General features: G+C 40.9%; 1 protein-coding gene across 2 annotated transcripts in view; it reads right to left on the bottom strand.

The window, feature by feature from the left end:
- Nucleotides 1–22,135, bottom strand: part of kalrna (kalirin RhoGEF kinase a) — a 242,497-nt gene that overhangs the window by 24,676 nt on the left and 195,686 nt on the right. For both annotated transcript variants that reach the window (XM_061842645.1, XM_061842646.1), the window contains 17 exons: nt 20,322–20,440; nt 20,167–20,233; nt 19,779–19,882; nt 19,626–19,695; nt 19,452–19,538; nt 18,913–19,005; nt 18,790–18,840; nt 18,612–18,689; nt 18,093–18,278; nt 17,734–17,905; nt 17,434–17,642; nt 14,887–15,173; nt 6,777–6,942; nt 4,065–4,127; nt 3,886–3,913; nt 2,107–2,269; nt 1,910–2,031 (listed from right to left, as the gene is read on the bottom strand). In XM_061842645.1, the coding sequence (XP_061698629.1) occupies nt 1,910–2,031; nt 2,107–2,269; nt 3,886–3,913; nt 4,065–4,127; nt 6,777–6,942; nt 14,887–15,173; nt 17,434–17,642; nt 17,734–17,905; nt 18,093–18,278; nt 18,612–18,689; nt 18,790–18,840; nt 18,913–19,005; nt 19,452–19,538; nt 19,626–19,695; nt 19,779–19,882; nt 20,167–20,233; nt 20,322–20,440 (2,065 nt within the window). The remainder of the gene's footprint in view (nt 1–1,909; nt 2,032–2,106; nt 2,270–3,885; nt 3,914–4,064; nt 4,128–6,776; nt 6,943–14,886; nt 15,174–17,433; nt 17,643–17,733; nt 17,906–18,092; nt 18,279–18,611; nt 18,690–18,789; nt 18,841–18,912; nt 19,006–19,451; nt 19,539–19,625; nt 19,696–19,778; nt 19,883–20,166; nt 20,234–20,321; nt 20,441–22,135) is intronic.

Raw genomic sequence — 22,135 nt, 5'->3', positions numbered from 1 at the left:
AGGTAGGTGTGTATACAGGTACTGAAAAAATATAATAGTTTGGGGCGGACCACGTAATCAGTCTCTCATAACGTAACAAAAGATCCACGTACGAAATTGTTGATGTGCGCGTCGGACGGCGACGGGCTGCTGCGTTGCTTCGCCAGCGAAGGCTGCGCTTCGGGCTCGCAGACAGCGGCGGCGGCTCTGAAGAACCAGCTGAGAATGCCTCACTCAGCCTCCTGCATGCAGTAATGTGCCACGGTTCAACGGTGTTGTTCATCACGTACTGTGGCTTCTATGAACAACCCCCTAAAGCAGCACGGCTCGGCTCCATTATAAGCCACCACGGCGCCAAAAAGCCGCGGCTTTGGAGAACACTGCGTGTCAGGCTTGCGGACGGCGGCGGCTCTGAAGAATGCAGCCGAAAATTCCTCACTCAGCCGCGTGCGACGACAATGCAGTAAAGTGCCCCGGCTCGACTGTGTTGTTCATTGCGTACTGCGGGGGCTATGAACAACCCCCTAGAGCAGCATGGCGTGGCTCCGTGATAAGCCACCTTGGCGCCCAAAATGAGCCACACTGCCCGGCTGCAATGAGCCGCGATGGGTCATCTCCGTGGGGAAGTGGATCGGACGGGAGCCGGTTTGGCCGTGATCGCATATCATCTGAATATGGCTCAAAACAATAGTGTAATATCGCCCCGGTAACTTCACTCGGTTGTGTGATGTTCTCCTTTTCAAAAAGAGTTTCCGTGTCAGAAGGGGCGTGTTCGTCTCCCAGAGTCGGGTGCACCGCGTGTTTTCATTGGCGAATATCTGAGTAACGTCACGGACAGAGGATGCAGCTAATATGGCAACCACTTGGAAGTCGTAGAATGATATTTTCTGCAACCTTGCGCATCGATGACATCCTCTCCGCTCACATTTATTTTTTCGTATAGACTTTGAAGTGAATAATGTTATATGTATTTTTCATTACAATATCTATTTTACAATGTTTATAGGGATGATGCTTGACCTTTAAGCGTCAGGCTAAGAAAGATGCTTTTGTTTCATAGACAACAGTTGACACCCAACAATTCTTTGAGAATGGACACAACAGCATGATTTTCTATTCTTGAGAAGCCCGACTTTACATGCTTGACGATTTTTGAACTAAAATTTGGTCGAGTTGTTAAACCACAATATTGTCTATTGTATATCAAACTATAATCCGCAACTATTTTGAATTTTTAAAAAAGTAATTTTTTCCCAAGTAACAAAAAGTGTAGATGACAGAATGCTGATCCATCTGATAATTTTCTGAGACATCTTGCTAAATCTCAACTTGTATTTTAAACTTAGTGACTGTCCTGTACAGTCCATCAATGAACCACTCTGTAGGCCTCTAAAAGGATGAAGTTGAAATTTTGTATTTGACTGAACATGTTGGGCCATACATGGACAGCGTGCAGGTCGACTGAGCCCTAGAGAAAGAAGAAAGCATGCCAGGTTGCAATGAGGAGGGGCCGGACTAGCCTTTAGCTTACGTTATATCAAAGTGATGAAGGATATGTTGAAATGCTGAATTCCAGTGTTGGGGGTGCCAGAAAAAAAAAAATCAATTATAACATGAAGTATCATTCTCCAATATTTCTGATCCAGAAGACCTTGGGCAAATTAGATTGATATGGGAGCTGATAGAAGCTGTGATTTGATTGGAAAAAAAACATCTAAAATCCACAACAGCATAGAGAAAAACTACAGAATGAAGAGAATGAACTTGTCGGTCACAAAGAAATAAAATTGCATTGACCATATATTAGGATTCAGCTGTAAATGTCGGTCAGTGCTTGTGATTGTGTTAAGGTTAGCAGTAAAGGCCTTCCTGGCTTTGAGTCTTCTCAATTGGTGTCCACATAGCCTAGCCCTAGACCGAGGTGCATTACCTTGCACTTTAATGGAGGCGGATGAGGAGGCCGACCCGTGGTCGTTGATAGCGACACAAGTGTAGATTCCAGTGTCCTGCGGCATCAAGTTACAGATCTTTAACAAGATGTCGCCAGTGTCCCTGGAGATGAAGAACAGATGAGAAAAGAGTGCATGCGACAGGAAGAAGCTACAAAGACGAAAGTGTCAATGGCACCTGATGTCTATGGTGAAACGCCTGTTGCAGGTCACTAGGTTCTGGTCAGGGCCCTTCAGTGTGACAGCCGGTTTGGGTCGTCCACACACTTTGCAGCAGAGGACTACCGTCTCCCCGAACGCACACACCACATCCGAAAGCGGCAACAGGAACTCTGGAGCCACTGGGCACAGGAGCCATCAAGACAGAGAAGATGTTGTGCGTCCAGATGATAAGACATTGTGTCAATGCTGAGAAAGAAACCTTTACAGCAGAGGGGTCCAAACTACAGCCCCTGTGACCCTTTGTGGCCCACTGTTCATTTTTAGTTTCCTGTGGTTTATGAGAAAGATAACATTTGACAATCATCTTAAAAAAGAAAAGTTTAAAAAAAACGGGTGTCGAAAGCGTAGTGGATGCCATAACTCCCCTGACATCAACGACTACAATACTATTAAATTGGTTTCTTAAGGCTCTTTCCTAAATATGAAAAAACACAGAAAAAAACAATTTGCCTATTACAACAAAGGCCAGAACATTTCTCTTCATAATGGTGATTTAATATGATTCTGTTTCAGAATGGTTTGCTCAGTGCTGGAGCCAGTCCCAGCCAACAACGGGCAGAAGGCAGGGTACACCCTAAACTACTCGTTGCCAGCCAATCACAGGGTACATAGAGACAGATAACAGTCACACTCACAATCACCACAAGGGCAATTGAGAGTCTCCAATGAATGCATGTTGTTGGGATGTGGGAGGAAAACGGAGTGCCCGGAGAAAACCCACCCAGGCACGGGGAAAAGATGCAAACTCCTCACAAGTGGGGGTGGGATTTGAACTCCAGTCCTCAGAACCATGAGGCTAATGCTCTACAGCTGTTTCACCATGGCATCATCACTTACCATCACAACACACCTTTAAAAATTGTCAATGACTACAAAATCCTGAAATATTTGGTTTTCTGTACTGGTAGCATGACAAGCGGCAAAACTGTGCACTAGTTGACAACTGCATGCCATACTTCCAGTGACGAAAAGTTCTACAAGATCCAAACGGGTTTGAGTGGCCACAAACTCACGGCCAAATGTATTTTGATCAGTGAGAAGAAATGCTGCCAGCCCAGCCCTTTCGTCTCCGCCTCCATCCAGGATTTCAAGAAATATTTCCATCAGCTTCACCCACTTGTGGAAGATCATTGCACTCACTTCCACTCAACACACAATATAATTTCTGCAGTGTCATCAGTGAGGTGGCATATGCTTGTAATCATGCTACATCCTGGGCTTACTATAGCATGTGATGTGTTGACCAGCAATGTATTTTTATCTAATTGTATTTTGGTTCAGGGACGGCAGCAGGGTGGAGCAGGTGGAATGCGTTGACCTCACAGTTCTGAGGACCCAGGTTCAATCCCGGCCCTCCCAGTGTGGAGTTTGCATGTTCTCCCTGTGCCTGCATGGGTTTTTTCCGATCACTCCGGTTTCCTCCCACATCCCAAAAACATGCATTCATTGAAGATTCTCAATTGCCCCTAGGTGTGATTGTGAGTGTGACTGTTATCTGTCTCCGTGTGCCCTGCGATTGGCTGGGAAACAGTTTTGGGTGTACCCAGCCTCCTGCCCATTGACAGCTGGGATTGACGCCAGCACTTCTGCGACCCTTGGGAGGATAAGCGACTAAGAAAATGGTTGGATGGATGGATAGTTCAGTCTAAATCTTTTCAATCTCAATTTCAACATGGATGTGTGTTTCTATGTTTTACTTTATTGTACCTTTACTTTTAAGGAGTCCTTTTCTTACCTTCCTGGATGAAGTTAGGGTTGAGAAGCTGGAAAACAGATATTAAAAGAAGCATTTATTTCATTTGTGAAATTTTCCCCTTATTTATTCCCAATTTCTTTTTCAGTTTTCAGACAGGAGATGCAGTATGTTTCGTATTGTATAGCGACAATGTGCATCTTTTTTTTCCTTCCAAGTACCTCCATGCCAGTCTTTGGGTCGAGGTCGTCGTCACAGTCAGATTCATCCGAAGTGTGAATCTCCTGGTTAGGGAAAAAGGCGAAGGAGTGGAAAATAGAATTACGGAACACTTGAAATGAGTAGTTGGATGGAGGAGTAGGCCAACAGGGAAAAAAAAACTGAAAAAGTTGAAGGACCAGTGCAGGGGTTAAAGGGGACATGTGTAACAAGAACAAGTACGAATAATAATACATAAAAATAATAAAATAATACAGGAGGAAACAAAAAAGTGAAGATTAGATTTAGTTTGTTTGACAGAGAAGCTGCTGATACTTACTTTTTTGATGTCTTTTAAAAGGTTGGTCTTAACCCATTGCCATTGTTTTCAATGTCAGAGTTACTCCTTACATGTTCACATAAATTAATTACAAAATGTATGCTGTCATAATCCATTATATTACTGGGAGAAAATCTGCAATTAAATTACTGTACTAGCGAATGGAAATTTCATTGATTAAAATTTTACATACAGTTGGAAAAATAATTCCAACAATTCTGATTTAGGAAAGTTTGGTTTTATTTTTTCACAAGAACACCGACCTTCTAAAGGTGATGCTTGTAATTGTCTCACTCCGGTCATGTGCTATTTTCCAAATATAATCTTGAAGCGCCACGCTATTGTAACTACTTCAATTACTGTATTTATACATTTCATAAGTAATCTTCCCAACACTGATTGTTTTCAAGTGTGATGTTTAAATGCTGCCCTGTGATTGGCCGGCAACCAGTTCAGGGTGTACCCCGCCTCCTGCCCGTTGACAGCTGGGATAGGCTCCAGCACTCCCCGCGACCCTAGTGATGATAAGCGGCAAAAGTAAATGGATGGATGGATGTTTAAATGGTTGCAAATGAATACAGAATGATGTTCTAAATTTTAAAAAAATCTTAAGGTAGCTCAAAAAGTTTTACTAAAACCAAACTTTAGTGAATCAAATTAACTTCTTAATCATTTAACAACAAATTAGCTACACTTATTAGAGTAATGACTTGATGGCCCAGTTAAAACTGCTAACTTTAATCCTCATGTTTGCTTATTTGATTCATGTGGCTCACTTTCAGCCAACTAACAAAAGGAAAATAAGGCAAGGGAGAAATCCAAATTAATGAGAGTCAAACTGTCTTTCTTCTCTCAATCAAATCTTCTAATTACTGTTAAATGGATTTAGTTTTCACTTTTTTCATTCAGGGCTTTATGTCAATTAAATTCTGAATAATGGGAACAAATGCCTAGTAGAAAAAAATCTTACTGTGGTTATTTCGGAGTAATGAAGTTAAAATGAAAAGATTTATAAGTTTTTTGAAGGCTGGTTTCACCTTGGAAATTCCCAATATTACTGTATGCACATACCAGACTTCACATTATTGGCACCAAAGTCAGAAAATACGTCACCACATCCAATGTGGAGTTAACGTTCACATATGATGATGATGAATTAGAACCAAAGTTTAGCGTACATGGGTAAGCTAGATTGATTCATTCAGTATTTGCTCCAGCTCATCCAATCAGGTACAATAGCAATGTAGTCAAGAAAATGAAAAATACTCCACATTGCTAATTTTCGATTCCAGAAAGCAACATCAAGTCCGCTAATCCATTTATGTTTCAAAATGTGGTGCATTCAAGGTGAAAAATAGGGTCAATAAACAAATACAATTTAAATAAAAAATAACTACAAATTCTGTGGTCCTAAAATGTTGACCATCTTTGTTTTCATATGATGTCATAATTAACAAAATGGAATATTGGAGGAGCAACATTAACACAGAGAAGCCCGCGCGCAAGGTTTCTCTCGGCTCACTGACATATTAGCCGACTAAGCAACACGTTTGGCGAATCTCACCAGGTAGTCGTCAAATTGACAAGAAACGACACTGCTACTTTTCAATTCACAAATGCAAAGTCACCACAAGAGCTACATTAATGTTGACTAGTTCGGAACCATTGTAATGGGGTTGTGCACAAATGTTACACAATGTCATTGTAGGGACACGCCACACAAACATGCACACACACATTAGCATAAAACTACATTTTCACAAAAAGATAATTTGCTTTCAGGTGAAATTTCAGGATGAACGTAAAATTTACAATATTTAAATTAATTTTAATGAATTTAAACTGTTCAATATTTCAGTACTTTTTGCAAAACTTCCTGTTCTCTGACGAGGCGCTGAATTTCCCGGTTCACAAAACTGCTATTTTAACACTCTTCTTTAGTGTGCTACTCATTTTAACAACATGAGACCAAGACGACACCTTACAATGGAGGATTTGCATGTCGACACGTTAAGAAGCAAGTATAAGGGAGTGGCCACTGAACTGAGGCTGTCACAGGGTCTTATCAGGAAGTTGCAATATAGATACAAGGAGAGTAGTGGGAGGAGCAACATTAAATGAAGTTAATGTTCTTGGATATTTAATACTAAATTCATGGATCTGTCGTGAATTGTTGGAGAATGTTAGAGAATTGCAATTTCTGCTAAATGTATTTAACATTGAAGAGTTGGACACAAAATTTTAACGCTGAAATGAAATTGACCTCTATTAGTTATGGAGCCTCCTAGTTTAACCATGAAAGTTCACCTGAAAGATGAATATCACTAACTTTTTGTGAAAAGTGTAAGCATGGTGAGGGGCAGGCAGGAGACAGGCGCGCGTCGCCATTACTCACTTTGCCCTTCACCCTGGTAACAGGGGAGGCGAGCAGCGGGGGAGAGGGCGTGGTTTCTTTTGTCTTACGCAGGAGGCCATTCACCTGACCTCTGACCCCCAATGCCGATACCTCCTTGGCTTCGGCACGCTTCCTGGCGCGCAGCGTGTTCCACGACAGAGACTTCCTGTACGGTACAGGGACAAGACATGTCAACAGAGGATCACAGAGGAGTCCGGACGTGACTGGCTGGTCCTGGGTGCGCAAGGCAACATCACCTTTATAATACAAAAAGAGATTGTGGCCTACTCTAAACTTATAGATACAGTAACATTGTTTATTATTAAGTGTTTGGCCCATTAGTGTGTGAAGATGAAAAGATTTGTTAGCATGTTGCTCACAGAGAATTGTGACATCTGTTTTTCTTGGATGTGGTGAATCCACACTACTTTATGTTTCTCATTGTTCAGGCTTCTGCTTGATTGCAGATCTTTAAAATATCGGGACTTAAGTGGCATTGTACTCTACGGTAAATGATTCAGCATAATTAACAAAAAGAGTACATTCCCTTACTGTCATACAGTACTACATTTTACTGCTGTAAGATTTGTTGTTCCCACTGAGGAAGGAAAATCCATGCTGAGTATTATATGCCCTCTTTCTGTGTTGCAGCCGCATTTGTTTTAAAGTAGTTCAGTAATGTATAGGTTTAGAACTACAGTAGCATCAATGCTAATGTTCTGCATTATAGATGAAGATAGCTGACTTTCGTTACAAATAAACAGGATGGAGTACAACTATGAGAACATGGGACTGTACACACATGAAGGAATATTTTAAAAATTAGATGTCTTTTTAAATTAGTTCATAATTGGCTGCGAGTGGGCTTGTGGAATGCAGCGGACTAGCGCCGTGTTTGCGCCGTCCAATAGTCTACGACCTCCATGTGAAGCCCGTAACATACAACAGATTTAAAAATAAAGTTTACTGTTTCATATGTTCATTAAGCAGTGAGCCAAAAAGCTAACCCGCGAGCTAAACAATACGCTCCACCACACCAACGTCATTTAAAACATTAGCGCTTGGCTTAACTCTGCTATTATGTATCAGTCAACAATGAACTCAAACATTGGAAAGTTAACTGTTTATTAAGCATAACCTCAGCGGCAGTCCGTAGTCGACTACGGTGTACGTTAATGTACAGTATATTTGATTGAACAGTGAAGGGCTTGTCTCCAGCACCTTCAGCGGACCATAGAGTCTTGCAGCTGATTTCAGAGGCATAAAAAAATATATGTATTATCCTTTATCAAGATCATTTTTAGGAAGCTATATCATCTTAAATAATCTTAAACTCTCCAGGCCTATATACAATGGAGAAAATAATGATTTGCTCCCTCACTGATTTTTTTTACAAGTTTACTAACAGACAGATAAGAGTATCAGATTGAGTAATGAGGCTGAAATTTGAAATTGAGGGTATTGTGGATAATGTGATTAGCAGTTATGCCCCACAGGAAGGATGTGACCTTGAGTTGAAAGAGAAATTCTGGAAGGAACTAGACGAAGTAGTCCTTAGCATCCCAGAGAGAGAGAGAGAAAGTTGTGATTGGTGCAGTTTTCAATGGACATGATGACGAAGGAAACAGGGGCGATGAAGAAGTGATGGGTAAGTACGGCATCCAGCAAAGGAACTTTGAGGGTCAGATGGTGGTGGACAGGAACATAGGGTGACCTACAAGAGCGGAGGTAGAAGCACACAGGTGGATTATATTTTGTGCAGACGATGTAATCCGAAGGAGGTTACTGATTGTAAGGTATGGTGGGGGAGAGTGTGGAAGCTGTGAAAGCTGTGAAAACTATAGAGGAATAAAGATGATGAGCCGCACAATGAAGTTATGGGAAAGAGTAGTGGAGGCTCGACTCAGGAGAGAAGTAAGTAACTGCGAGCAACAGTACGGTTTCATACCCTAAAAGAGTACCACAAATGCACTATTTGCTTTGAGGATGCTCGTGGAAAAGTATAGAGAAGGTCAGAAGGAGCTACATTGTGTCTTTGTGGACCTAGAGAAAGCGTATGACAGACTACCAAAAGAGGAACTGTGGCACTGCATGCGCAAATCTGGTGTGGGGGAGAAATATGTGAGTAAAGCACATTTATGAGGGCAGCAGAACAGCGGTGAGATGTGCCGTAGGTGTGTCAGAAGAATTTAAGGTGGAGGTGGGACTGCATCAGGGATCAGCTCTGAGCCCCTTCCTGTTTGCAGTGGTAACGGATAGGCTGACAGATGAGGTTAGACTGGAATCCCCTTGGACGATGATGTTCGTAGATGATATTGTGATATGCAGTGAAAGCAGGGAGCAGGTGGAGGAACAATTAGAAAGATGGAGGCACACACTGGAAAGGAGAGGAATGAAGATTAGCCAAAGTAAAACAGAATATATGTGCATGAATGTGAGGGGAGAAGGACTGAAGCCCCAGGGAGAAGAGATAGCGAGGGTGGATGACTTCAAATACTTGGTGTCAACAATACAGAGCAATGGAGAGTGTGGGAAGGAAGTGAAGAAAGTGGTCCAAGCAGAGTGGAACAGCTGGCTGAAGGTGACCGGTGTTCTTTGCGACAGATGAGTATCCCCTAGGATGAAGGGCAAAGTTTATAAAACAGTGGTGAGGCTGGCCATGATGTTCGGATTAGAGACGGTGGCACTCAAGAAACAACAGGAAGCAGAGCTGGAAGTAGCAGAAATGAAGATGCTGAGGTTCTCGTTTGGAGAGAACATGTTGGATAGGATTAGAAATGAGCTCATTAGAGGGACAGCAAAAGTTGGATGTTTTGGAGACAAGGTTAGAGAGAGTAGACTTAGGTCGTTTGTACATGTTCAGAGGTGAGAGAGTGAGTTTATTGGTAGTAGGGTGCTGAGAATGGAGCCGTCAGTCAAAAGAGCGAGAGGACGACCAAAGAAAAGGTTGTGAGAGAGGACATGAGGACAGTGTGTGTCAAGAGAGGAAGATTCAGAAGATAGGCTTAGACGGAAAAAGATGACTAACAGACAATGACTGGTCTTTAATTTTGTCATAGTTATAACAATAATTCAGATTTTTTTATTTCAAATTGGAGGGATAGAATATCAAAAAGAACATATAGAAAACACATAAATGATTCAAATGATTTTGCAGTTGATTCTTCTTCCCTTTCAAAACATGACTTGGTACTTGGTGGGAAACCCCTTGTTGACCAGACATTTGTGCACACCTCTCGGAACAAATTTTGAGCCATTGTTCTTTGCTGAGGCTCTCCAAATCCTCGAGATTTTGATGATGTGCCCTGGCCACAGATTTAGTGTGGGATTTATATCTGAAGACCTGCTGGGCCATTCCATGACCTTAATGTGCTTCTTCTTTAGTCACACATTCACAGTACAAAGTTCCATCCATATTTGGCTCGATACACTGAAGTTGACCTGTCCACTTGAAGTTGCCTCATCACCTTGGCAGAAAAACACACCCCAAAGTGTAATGCTTCCACCTCTATTCCTGACAGTTGGGACGGTGTTCTTGCAGTCTGGATTCCTCTTCCCACAAACAAGCCAAGTAAATTGATCCATAACACCTCAATTTTGCTCTCATCTGACCACATCACCTTCTCCCAATCATTCAGGTGTTCATTGGCAAACTTTGGCTGGGCCTGTACGTGCCTTCTTGAGCAGGGGGACCTTACAGGCACTGCAGAAATTGAATCCATTAATGTGTAGTGTATTACCAATGCTTTTCATCTGTCTGTGGTCTCATCTGCCTTGAGATCATTAGCAAGCTCCTCTCATGGATATCGAGGTTAATTTCTAACCTTTCTCATGATCACTGATACTCCACAAACTGAAATCCTGCGAGGAACCCCACACTGAGGGAGAGTGACAGTCGTTTTATGTTTCTTGCCATTTATAACTATTGGACCAACATTTGACTCCTTCTCACCCATCTCTTGCCAATGGTCTTTTAGCCCATTCCAGCCTAAAGCAGGTCTACATTCTTGGCCCCGATTTCCTTAGAAAGTTATTTGGCGTTGCCAATGATTGATTGATTGATTGATTCTGTGGACAGGTGTCTTTAAACAGGTAACAAGTTGAGATAGGTTTTGCATACAGCTAACAAGTTTAGACTTGGGAGTATTTTCCTTAAGTTAGAGAAGCAGTCTGTGGGAGCCATCGCTCTTCATTGTTGGTAGGGGATCAAATACTTTTTTTCACTTAATGAAATGCAAAAAATTCTTTTTTAAATGTTATCTTCTTTTAGATATTTTGTTTCTCGCTGTTAACATAGACTTACGACTGAAATTGTAGACTACTCATCTTTGTCAGTGGGTGAACTTAATTCAATGAGGGACAAAAAAAAAAAAAACATTCTTCCCATGTACAGTATATACAGTGGGTATAGAGCTTGTGCACCTATGTCAGAAAATTACGTAATTTTTGTTTACTTCGCCATATTGCCGGTCAAGCTAAGCATTGCTTAATGATAAGTCGGTTGGAGATGACAAGGAAAAATGTCACGTAGCAGGACGCCCAGAGTCTTGCCCGATACTGCCAGACATTGAGAACGTGAAAATAAACGACGGTACGTGGAAAAATTAGATAAACTCGGCATAGAGGGCCTGTATTTAATGCCGAAATCGACGTTTTCGCCGATAAGAAATTGGACTGTTATTCCGCTTCTGCTTGTCTTGGAACATGGATCTGGTGAGTAAGTCGAGATTTACACGAAAAAGTTTGAAAGCTTATAAAAGTCTGGACGCATACGAATACTTTGTTGCTACATCTGTTCTCATCAGGAATAAATCCCACATAGTGACGGTTTTGATGGCATGTGAACGTGGAAGTGTGTTTGGCGACACGCTAACCTGTGTGGGAATCCATCGATCTTTTCAGCTAGTATTCAATACAAATAATATTTAATAAATAACCCCTGGTTTTACAAAAACATGCATTCATTAACTATGATTGAAAAAACAAGCCGACGGTTGACTGCTCGTGAACGCGGAAGTGTGTCCGGCGACACGTTAACCTTTGCTGAAATCCATTGATCTTTTCAGCTAATATTCAATACAAATACCAATATTTAAATAAATGAACCCTGATTTAACACAAACTCGCAATCATTAACTATGATTGAAGGTAAATCAACAGTGTCACCATAACCAAGCACAACAGCCTGGTACATTTTCAAAATGTATTATATTTATCTACAATAGTTAATATAGGGCACTGGGTGTTTTCAGGTTATTAAAAAAAACCCTACATAATAATTTAGTACTTTACAGTAATGTGAGTGCATACGGCCACAAACAAACAAAAAAAAAGATTCAATATAACAGTCAATCGGTTATAACAGACGATCACCTGCCCCTATTAGTCCATTATATTGAGGTTCCACTGTATATAGCTGCTACCTAAATATTCTGCTAATGCAATACTATCATTGCTATAAAAAACATGTACAATGATACGATTTAGCGGCCCCTGATTTAACAGACTGGAAATAGTGTCCAGTTGGAACTCAAAATGCACCACTGAGGTAAGTTTGAATAAACTTCAAAACATTTGAAGGCTTTTTTGCTTTTATGATTACTTTGTACTGCATTGGATATTTTTGGGCCACCAAAAAGCACAAAAAAAAACCAAGGCGACAAAAAAATGCTTCAGTGTAATGGACAGTCAGATTTAATGGATGACCCCCTCACCCTAGTGGTCCATTAAATACAGATTTCACTGTATCTGAAACCGTTTGATGGAATGATCATTCCTCATTTAATTATGTTTTTGTTTGTTTTCAACCCCAGGTTTTGGAGGGCAGTATATTAAAAAACTGTAAAAGTCAGCAGGTTGTGCAGGCTAGCCGCAACAGCCATGACTTGACTAAAATATGAATAAATATATAAAAATTAAATTTAAAATACACCAACAAACAACAACAAAAGAAAGAAAGATTTGAGTAAAGTAAATAATAACAAAATCGATAAAACTAAAATATAATACATGGGGCATGGTTGCTCTGCTGGAAAGTGTCACAGTTCTGAGGTCCCGGGTTCAATCTGTGTGGAGTTTGCATGTTCGCCCCGTGCCTGTGTGGGTTTTCTCCAGGTACTTCGGTTTCCTCCCACATCCCCAAAACATGCAACATTAATTGGACACTCTAAATTGCCCCCAGTGTGATTGTGAGTGTGGCTGTTTCTCTTGATGTTCCCTGCGATTGGCTGGCAACCTGTTCAGGGTGTACCCCACCTCCTGCCCGTTGATAGCTGGGATAGGCTCCAGCACTCCTGCGACCCTTGTGAGGATAAGCGCCTAAGAAAACTGATGGATAAAACCCTAACCCTAATAAAAAATAGACATAAAAATAAGTTGAAAAAAATGATTTATGTAACAATTGACAACTTCAATTGAAAATAAAAATGCATATAGTACTTAAATTAAATGCACCTGTTTGAATACATTAGGAATATCCGCAACAATTTGTTCATAACAACTTTGATGACATCGTTTTTAATCACACAGCTTTATTCCTACCATTAGTTTTAGCCTTCATGTGATTTCAGTTAGGTCAAAATGTTTGTGATCATGGAAGACGTGACACGGGTTTTTGATGCTGTAGCCAGACTGCAGCGGTGCACGAGAAAGGGAGGAGGGACAGTTGTTGGTTGCGCTTTGCTATCGTTGACACTGATCAAAAATAATAATCGGGGAAGAAGAGAGGCAAGATGTTAAAGATGTGACATTTACCTTTTCACTCAAGATGGCACCAAAGAGTCACATGATTAGTTTTTGTTATGGATTGGGTTACCCAGAATTCACATTATTATTGCTATGGAAGGAGGGAAAAAAGAATCCCAAGTACATAATTATTGGGATATTTATAAAAACTGCGTATTTTATATTCCGCAGTGCGGTAAAGATTTTCAAACCATCATATGGTACAATATTGCCAGTCGTTAAAAACCTGTTTATGAACGGTTTATAGTCTTTTCCTTGATCAAATCAAATGAATCAATAGGCAAGAGCTCCTCTTTTTATGTACATCTATGTATACTGACACAATACACCATCTGTGGAGTTGCAAACCGTTGATGTTAGTAAAAACTTGGAATACTTGAAAATAAATAAAAGGTGATAATACGGGTATAAAAGGTATTGTATAGAGGTATTGAGATGCCATTTTATGAAGTCAACACACCTACATGATTTGGATAGAAATAAAAAGAAAGTAGCAGACTTATGTTCGCTGCATGTTAGCTGTTGTAGTTTATTTACAAATTGTTAAAAACTACAAACTATCCATTGCCTCAATCTTTGTGACGCACAGAAAAAACTTTGCCCATCACGTTTGCTCAGTTCGCTACCACATGCTCACCATGCATCCAAAATAATTTTACAAATTTAAAATACAGTTAAAATTATTCTTCTTAGAGAATTGCAACAGAACACTGCTGACCGTGGCCATTTTGACGAAAACATATTGCACAGCTTGTCTTCATATTTCTTCTTAAATAGTGCAAAAAGGATTTTCTATCTTTGTTTTAATATAAACAGGAATGCTCTAGAGCCTCAGTTGAGACATATTGGTACAGTGAACTACTGACAAAATAAACAAAAATCAGCATGGAAGAGGAAAAGGATCAAATTTTGTCCATCAAATAAAAATAACCTTTAATAATCATAAGGAAAGACGAGGGATAACAAAAAAAAAGTCTTAAGATTGCCACAGACAACAACAGAAATCTCCACTGCGGAGAACCCAGTTCCTTTTTTTCTTGAAAAGAAAATATTAATAACAGGAGAAAAAAAAGTTACAGCAATAATAACAGAAAAAAAGGGAGAAAAGACAGGGTGTTAGGAACTGAAATAAGTCCGGTTTTTAAGCTCCACATTCCAGATCAGCTACAAGATCCTATCCAGTCTAGCTCTAGAGTTTGTTGGCAGCCAGTGACTCAAAAGGCGTCACTGAGGGCAACATGATGCCAGTGTGGAGATTTGTTAAACGGAGACCATCCAATCCCATCCAAATGCTGCGGGTAAATAAGTGCTGTATTGGTGGTGGTGGAGGTTGGGGGGAGGGTGGGGGCAGGAGGGAGGGACTTACTTGATGTTGGTGGTGTTGGCCACTGCTGCAGAGAAGGATGTGGCCGAGGAAGAGTCTTTTAAGGGCTTGTGGGACGGGCCCAGGACGTGCCCCGGCACCCAGCCCTCAGCAGCGGGTGACTGACTGTCGGCTGGCCGGTAAACGAGGTACATGTTCTGCTGATTGTTCGCCAAGATCTGCACCGTCTCGCCCTGACTGACACATATCTCATTCTCTTTGAGTGCCGAGTAGTCCTGAGTGACCCGCATGGTGGACGAAGCGCCGTTGCAGCAGCCGCTGCCGCTCTCCTGAAGTAGACGGGGGATGGCAACGAGGGTGGGGAGCACGTGGAGAAAAAGAGGAGGAAGAGGAAGACAAGGTTATAGGGTGCATCTACGAGGGCTGAACGACAGTGGGATGCCGTTACAGATGTCCTGAGGGAAGTTGGGGTGGAGATCGGAATCAAGGAAAAGGAGGAGGAGGAGGAGGAAGAGCAGCAGATATTGTCAGCCATCATTTACACTGCTAGTCTATGTGCCAATACTATATAATACTATTTACATGTATATCCAAGTAATCCACATCCATTGTCAGTGTGTTTTACATTTGCTGGAGACCAAAGGCTGTGAGAACGAAGAGGGACCACGCCCTGCACTGAATGGCAAAAATCCACAAATATTCAAAGCGACAAAAAGTTGCATGCTTGCTTATAAAGTCCAAGAGTTTGCGGTTGAGTACGTACTCTGCTTTGATAAGACACCTCGACAGTTAATTAGCACGAAAAAGCCACAAGGTGGTGGTGTGGCGATGCCCAACCTTTCCCATAATGAACCTCCCTAAATTCATTTCAACATACCGTAATTTCTCGAAAATAATACGCAAATTTTTCACAAAAATATTTTCAAAAAGTTAATAGAGCGCATTATATTTAGCTATGGATGAAAAATAAAAAATACAATCCCATTGTAAAGTTGTATACGGGTACATAGAGTGGTAAAAAAAGGAATACCTATACATTTCGATATGATATTCGACATCTTGTTAAACATTTATATTTATTACGGTAATGTGCGCCACCATCATGAACTCTCTGACCTCCTCGGGGAGCTTGCATTTTACGATCGTTAGCGGAGCATGTTTGTTGCTACTGCACCAAAGATCAGAAACGACTGCCCGTGAGTTTGTTTAAACTTAAACCAAGACAAAAAAATGGCGACTACAACGGCTAGTTGAGCAGTTGCTTTTTAAAGAAATCTGTCATGACTCGTGCCGATGACACCGCCAACCCGGAAGTAGCGTGGCAGCATGAAACAACGATAGCTCGCCTCAATGAATTCAGGTGGGTATCAAAACAATGTGAGCTCAAACTACGTAGAAACAAGGGTAATGGGCACATTAAAAAAAAAAAAACGTGAGAGTGCACACAATTGAAATGGTCACTTTTTTTTTTGATGTGCCCATTACCCTCTTTTCTACCTCGTTTGAGCTCACATTGTTTTGGTCGCCACGTGACACGTGGGCGAGAGGCTGCGCTGCAGAACCAACACTCTTGGGATTAAAGAAATCATCCCCCACAAACGCCATGGATGGCACAGAGGATGACATGCTGTGGGAGAAAAACAGGATCACTGTTCATGAATTCAGGAGGCCCCAGAACTGGATCAAGTCACCAGAGGTAGGTACGATGGATAATTTTCAGATTGGAGATCAGCCAGATGTTGCTTTGGTTTTGAAGTCTTGGCCAAGGATGTATAATGTAGAAGATAAACTGCACTATCCACAAATGTTTTATGCACAAATATTTAATGCAAAAAATGTTTAAGTCAAACAGTGCATTTATTTAATACTGTAATTATTATTGTTATTTAAGACTGTAATATGTGTTATCAACAGTATTAATAAAATATTATGCCATCATTGAGCATTTATTTTAGTTGGTTGAGGGATTTTGAGCTGACAATTACAGGGACCAGGACAAGCGTGTCCTGTGGCCTGCCCCGAGATTATATTACGGCTCCATCATCACATGCACAATGATTATTATTAATGATTGTTGTACATGGTTGTTTTTTTAAAAAAAATACAAGTACAAACCTAACACAATATAAATACAAATAACTCAAATATTTTGAGCATATGGGTAGCAGATAATTGGTGGTCCGCTTTGTATGTTGGTAGAAGGGTTTTCCTGATTTTTTAGGTCAACCTTGGGGGTGCGCATTGTACTTCAGGATGCATTATACTAGAGAAATTACGGTAGTTCCTCAGCACCAAGAGATCTTATTTCTGTTGTTTTGACCTGACATTAAATAGATGAGCAAACAGCAAATAATGGAGGACAGATTTGAAAAAATATAAATGCCCCACTGCGTCTGTGCAGGGCTTCTCTGTAATAAAAATAGAAGCTGTTTTTTGTATTGAAAAAACTATGAATAGCAAAAAGTGGCATAGGCAAATGGGTGCATTGCAGTCGAAAAGTTCATTTGAAATTGCTAAAACTAAGTACTGATGAAAAAGTCTCTGGTAGAAGTAAAACTATTGTTCCTTGAGAGGGTCAACTAAACTCACCCTCGAGTCGAAGCACGGTGTGCCGCCATTGGAGGTGGATGTCGTCAACTGACTCCGCCCTCTCTCGGTTTCCTTTTCGCCGAGGCCAACCGCCGATGAGGGCCGGCTATTAGAGGGTGTGGTTGAGCGATTGCTGGAGGTTGAGCGATTTCTGGTTAGGGATGAACTTTCGGCGCGCTTCTGTTGGTACTCGATGGGAGACACGAGTGCTGTGTTGAAGGACATCAAACATTTGCAACTATTAATTACAACTAGATATAAAATTTTGTAATAATCTGAATGTGAGTCTTCTAGTCTCACCAGACAAGAAATTGCTTTGAGCATCAAGTAGCGCCTGGATTTGTCCGATCCAGACCTGCTTGATGTCAACATTGGCCGCCTGAAGGGTGAAACGCTCCGACGAGCCCCGACACGACAAGACGAACTTACACAGGTCGTTGTCCACGCTCTCCTCCAGACCCAAATATGACACCTGAAGTTAAAAGCATCATTGGCGCTAGAAACACCCTCATATATTAAAATTCTGAGATACAGATGACAATTCTCAGATACTAATATATCTTTGTTTACATATAAACATATTTTGGCATTACATACAATTTTTCTGCTGTCTTTTCCTACAGTACAATACAATGGCTGTGGTTTGTAGTGTCAAGTACCTTGATGCTCTTTTTGAACTGGTATCCGGGCGTGGATGAGCCTTTCCTGAGCAGCTCACTAAAGATGACAATTTGCTCAAACAGGAACACCCGCCGTTCTTTGGAGCGCGACAAGACGCCGGCATCTTGCTCGGTCACAAAGAAAGTCTCCTGCTGCAGCAGCTTGCCTTGACTGGTTAGCTTGCCCTAAGCCGAAACACAATTGGTCAACACTCAGTCACTTGCGCCTGCTGATCATATGCTTGTTATTCTTGATTAAAACTGGGCCACAATAATTTTCTAAATCCTTCAGGCACATTCTGAAAGGTCATAAACACATACTAAAACCTAAAGTAAATTTCTGTCCATCTGCTTGTCAGTAGGTAGTTGCGCACCTCCAGTCCAACACCACGTTGCACCCCAACAATTTTCTTTCTCTCTAGTTTGCAGAACTTAACCTATAGGGAGTGTGTGTGGAACTTATACCACAAAATGAATCAGGGTTCACTGTATATCCGTTTTCACATACAACAAACGTACCTCGTATCCTTGCAGGCGACCTAAGTTCATCATGTCGTTGCATAGTTTGGGAACCTGAGACATAAGATCCACTGCTTGCTGTGAGAGAAGGACGCAGTGATTGGATGATGCTGTTTTCAAATCACCGTGATAACCGTATTAAAACATAGATATGTTGGGTTTTTATTGTTGTTTTTACCTCTATTTGTTCACAGTCCATTCCCGCCTTAGAACTGTACTTAAGGAAATCCTACGGAGAATCACAGCACGGCATCAAAATCCACAGTCTCCACTCGTAATTAATACAGAGCCAATTACATACCTTCAGTAACAGCTGGTATTTAGTGATTCTTTGGATTGGTTTGATAAGGAAGTCGCTAATGGTCAACCGGGACTGAATGTCCTGCTGGACCCCCTGCAAGTTAACATTTTCAGATATGTGTAGTTCCTTTATGTTTTTGCACAAGGACAATGACATTTGATAATATATGAGTGGACCTAAAATGTTTTCCTAAGTGTAGAAAAGTCTAAAAAAGTCTTTAGTTAAGTTACTACTTAATACTAGTGCCACTTGTTGTTAAGGGAAGTGGACAGAGTACTGTAGGAAGTCTGAGGGTGGCATGTACACATTGTGCGTCTATCACTAGTAAACTGTGTCATTCTCACTTACTGTATGTGTATGTCAACATGTTTCACTAAAATGTTTAGTTTCTTATGTGACATTTTTTTTCATGTCTTTTCTTTCAGGCTCCCTCAAGTGGTGTTTGGCCAACACAGTGAAATGAAGACAGCTCAATCACCTGAATCAGCGATGAAGTAGAGTGAAGTAGAAACCAGAATATATATGAAAAAAAAACTCACATCAAAATAATTGTCGTATTCTGCCACAATGAACTCAGACTTGGGTTTGTTCTGACAGTAGACCACGTACATGTGGAGTCTTCTCTCCTGGGAAAAAAAAACAGCACCATCAGATAACGGTCAACATCCGAATACTCACAGAGGAAAAAGGACGTTCTCATCTTGGTCACTCACATGTTTGATGAAGAGTTCAGCAAGGTGCTCGTGGTCATCCAGACATTTTTCAAGCTCTCCCACAAAGAAGCTGCCAGGGCAGAGCAGCATTGATATCGATTAGCCAAAAGAAAAAAAAAAAACATTGCATGTCAAGATTCCCCACTGACTCACTCTCGGTGCCAGTCAAAGATTTGATGGATGTTCCCAAAGACGATCTTCTCTTTTCCTTTCATGTCATCCAGAACACCTTTATCCTCGATCCTCTTCATGAAACCCTGCAAGGAAGATGATATCACAGATCATGCACTACTTTTTTTTAATTAAGTTAACCTTGCAGCTTAGTAGCACTTGATGATGGACTTCCTCTTTTTATTCCTCATATTTTCAATTGTATTTCACATAATGCAGTAACAGCAACACTACAGATACAGATTCCACCAACACCATAACCTTCAAATAAAGGACCATACATGGTTGCAAACAGGAATCGTCTTCACTCATGTAAACGTGATCTATTCATGAATTCATGTTAAAAAAGACTGAGGTGTATCTTACTCACCTCAACCACGATGCCCAAGTCTTTGACATAGTCCTTCTCTGTCTGTATCAACTCGTTAAGAACAAACCTGAGCAGAAACACAAAGGTCACCTTGTTTTTGGAAGAGTATGCATGAAAACGTAAGCCTGTTGGAGGTGGGGGGGAGTGGGACTCACATGCGCCCCCTCATGGCTTTGGCTCTCTGTTCCAGCTCGGGGTCCCGGGGTGGGACTGGAGTGCTTTGTTCCGGAGGAGAGAGTGAGGAAAAGACCGAGTGGGCTCCTGGTTCTAAGGTCTGTTTAAAAAAAAAAAAAAAAAGCTCAGAGTCAAGGTCATTTTCATTTTCACAATCTAAAAATAGTTAAATAGATAGGGACAACACCAGTTGTGTTGTCAGGATAGAATCTGGATTATATCCTTTTTCCTTGATATATATATATATATATAAATAAACACACACACACACACAAATATATATCCAGCCATCCATTTTCTTAGCCGCTTATCCTCACAAGGGTCGTGGGGAGTGCTGGAGCCTATCCCAGCTGTCAACGGGCAGGAGGCGGGGTACACCCTTAACTGGTTGCCAGCCAATCGCAGTGCACATAGAGAGAGACAACAGCCGCACTCACAATAAACCGAGGGGCAATTTAGAGTGTCCAATTAATGTTGCATGTTTTTGGGGATGTGAGAGGAAACCGGAGTGCCTGGGGAAAACCCACGCAAGCACTGGGAGAACATACAAACTCCACACAGGCGGGTTCAGGATTGAACCCGGAACCTCAGAACTGTGAGGACAATGCTTTCCAGCTGAGCCACCATGCCGTTTATATCTCTCAGTGAAAATGTGTGGTGCATTGTGAAGCACAAAATATGAAAAGCGAGACCCTGAGCTGTGGAGAAATTCAAGTTGTACATCAAGCTAGAATGGAAGAGAATTCCAATTTTGACTACGGTTTGGGGGAATTTGTTGCATGCATCAAATTCTAAATGAGTAAATATTTGCAAAAACAAACAAAAAAAGTTCATCAATTTGAATATTAAATATCTTGCCTGTGCAATGTATTGAATAAATGCCAAAGAAATACCGATTGAAAAGGATTTGCAAATCATTCTATTCTTTTTTTACTGACTGTAACAGCCTAGATATAAATTCTGTTCAAATATTTTCAGTCAGAAAAATTAGTGAAATACTTTCAGCTAAGTTTTAACGATGTGATATTGTATATTGATAATTGTTTATGTGTATTCTGTGGATGATGAGTATATTGCATTCTGTGATATTTAAAATGAGGATTTGATGTTTGCTACATAGTTGATGCGTTGTGATGACGTCATGAAGAAGAACGAAGGTTAGACGAAAAACAGTGAGTGACAGTGGAAACACAGAGGGTGGGGCGAAATAGTTTTTTGACCATCATCATCATCATTATTAGCATCATTAACATCAGTCATCATCTGCAATCCTTATCATTTTCTTCATATTTTTGCTCATTCACCTGGATTTCTTGTGCCCATGCGATGTGGAAACAATTTTATTGACTTTATTTTTACAGTTTGAATTCGAGTAAACACTTTTCTTTAACCAAACCTACTGTGTCATGGATTACTTTTGTTTCCTCTTTTTTGGTTCAAGTAAAGAAGGAATGATGCATCAAGATTAGCCCATTTTGAAAACTACACTGACATTTTACACTTCTCAACTTCATTAGGATTGTGATCAGGAGCATTTTTGCAACAACAGCAACAAAGTTGGGACGTGATATGAATGAAATGTGATGTGGAATTTTGTTGCCACAAAGACTATTTCATCAACCCTGATCATGAGGTGGTCCTGATCCTCAATCTTGATAATCTTTGAAACAAACACGATTTGAGCGGTTCCTGCAGATTTTTGAGATGTAACATTTGGTATGACCCAAAGATGACTTGATAAATTATGTGTGAATTATGTAAACACCACAATGGTACCAGTTTTAAAACCGGTTAA

Source organism: Syngnathoides biaculeatus, chromosome 14 (genome assembly GCF_019802595.1).
Source record: "Syngnathoides biaculeatus isolate LvHL_M chromosome 14, ASM1980259v1, whole genome shotgun sequence".
NCBI lineage: Eukaryota > Metazoa > Chordata > Actinopteri > Syngnathiformes > Syngnathidae > Syngnathoides > Syngnathoides biaculeatus.
Note: the sequence above shows the minus strand (reverse complement) of the source record. Positions and strands in the feature narration are given on the sequence as shown.